General features: G+C 50.7%; 1 protein-coding gene across 1 annotated transcript in view; it reads left to right on the plus strand.

The window, feature by feature from the left end:
• Nucleotides 1-1,025: 1,025 nt before the first annotated feature.
• Nucleotides 1,026-1,850, plus strand: part of PGM2L1 (phosphoglucomutase 2 like 1) — a 38,416-nt gene continuing 37,591 nt past the window's right edge. Inside the window, exon 1 of the mRNA XM_015852627.2 lies at nt 1,026-1,279. Within this exon, the coding sequence (XP_015708113.1) occupies nt 1,169-1,279 (111 nt within the window). The 5' untranslated portion in view covers nt 1,026-1,168. The remainder of the gene's footprint in view (nt 1,280-1,850) is intronic.

Raw genomic sequence — 1,850 nt, forward strand, 5'->3', positions numbered from 1 at the left:
CTCTTCCTCTTCCTCTTCCTCTTCCTCTTCCTCTTCCTCTTCTCTCCCCTTCCCTTTCCCCTTCCCCTTCCCCTTCCTTTGTGTTGTATTTACAAGGGAGGCCCAAGGCTCAACATAACAAGAACTCCAGCCTCTAAAAGCTCCATTTCCCACCAAAATAAAAGGACAATGCCCATATTAAATACCTTTCCAAGGCCTGCCAAACAGGAATGCTTCTTACAAGAGCTCTGTGGAAAGGCAATATGAGGGACTGTTACAATTAAGCTTGGCCTTCTTTCTTTTCCTTATGTGTTTATTGAGAGCTTTTGGTTATTCTGGAGGGTTTTTACACCATTAGAGCATAAAAATGAGCCAAATCATCCAATATTCCACCCGTATCTCTACAGTTTGGAGGGAGGGAACAGTGCAAAGGCCATAATGAAGCCCAGAGATACGACATTAGTGCCTCTTCCATTATGCACTGAAGTCATCCATTGCGTTTGGTTCCCTCATTATATCAATGTCCAGGTAATGTGGGCATGTTGGGGGTGGGTTGGGGTTGGGTTTGGGGATCTTAACGGTCTTTTCCAGCCTGAATAACACCATGAACATCCACACCTCACTGCAGGCCTGTGGTCCCACAGGCTCTTTTACAGCCAGATCTCCCTTCTTCCTTGGCTTCATCATCCAGACTCAATCAGAAGATCCTTAGGGTGGATTTTAGGGCATTTCCAAGTGCTCTCAGCACAGCACTGAGGGACACAGGGCAGTGGGGATGGGTTCGATCCCAAAAGCTTGGGACCAAAATGAAACATGGCCGCCATCCCCTCACAGCGCCTCAGGGTGAGGAGGCGCTCTGAGCTATGCGTCGCGCGGGTTGCTGGGAGTTGTAGTTTCGAGACACCATCAGGCCCCTCCCCCACCGCGTCCCTCTTCCGGTGCTCGCACTACATTTCCCATCGTGCACCGGGCACCGAGAGGAAGGCGGTCTCTTATCCCCGCCCCTCCGCTGCGTTGATTGGTTGGATAGAGGCGAGGTGGGCGGGGCTTCGCCTGTTGTCGAGGAGCAGGCGGAGGGCGGGTCGGCGCTGAGGTAACGGCTCGGTGTTATCGGCTCCGCTTCGATCCGTCCCTTCGGGGCGATGCTCGTTGATTCGGATTGAAACCGTCTAAATCCGGCTCGGACGCGATGTGTGAACCCGGAGCCGACGGGGACGTGAATTCCAACGTGTTGATCTCTCACAGCACCGGAGACGAGCAGCTGGATAAAGCGGTGTGGCAGTGGCTGAGCTGGGACAAGGTGAGGGGGGCAGGGGCCTATGTATAACCCCATATGATCACATATAACCCCATATAACCCCCTATAACCCCCTATAACCCTCAATGCCCCCCCATATGACCCTATATAGGTCATATAACCCCTATACCCCACCCATATGACCCCATATCCCCCTATATATATCTATGTATATCTATATCTATATGTATATATATATCTATGTATATATCTGTGTATATCTATATCTATGTGTATATCTATATCTATGTGTATATATATGTATGTATGTGTATGGGGGGGTTCCCTTCTGGCCCCTGTTTCTCCTCATGTGGTGACTGAGGGGACAGGGAGGAGCCCCCCCATTGAGAACTGAGAGCCCCTATGGGATTAAAGGGTAAATGCGGTGAAATTGGGGTTATTTGGCACCTTATGATCCACTTGGAGTCACAGAACATCATCTTCAGCCTTAGTTTGGTTCCTCTGCTTCCTGGATTTAACCCTTTCTCCCCCCTCCCCCCCCCCAATCCCCCTTAAGGGCTCTGTGCTGCTTTCTATATCAGCTGGGCAGCATAGAGACATGGAATGGGCTGGG

The sequence above is a fragment of the Coturnix japonica genome, chromosome 1, assembly GCF_001577835.2.
Source record: "Coturnix japonica isolate 7356 chromosome 1, Coturnix japonica 2.1, whole genome shotgun sequence".
NCBI classification, from domain to species: Eukaryota; Metazoa; Chordata; class Aves; order Galliformes; family Phasianidae; genus Coturnix; species Coturnix japonica.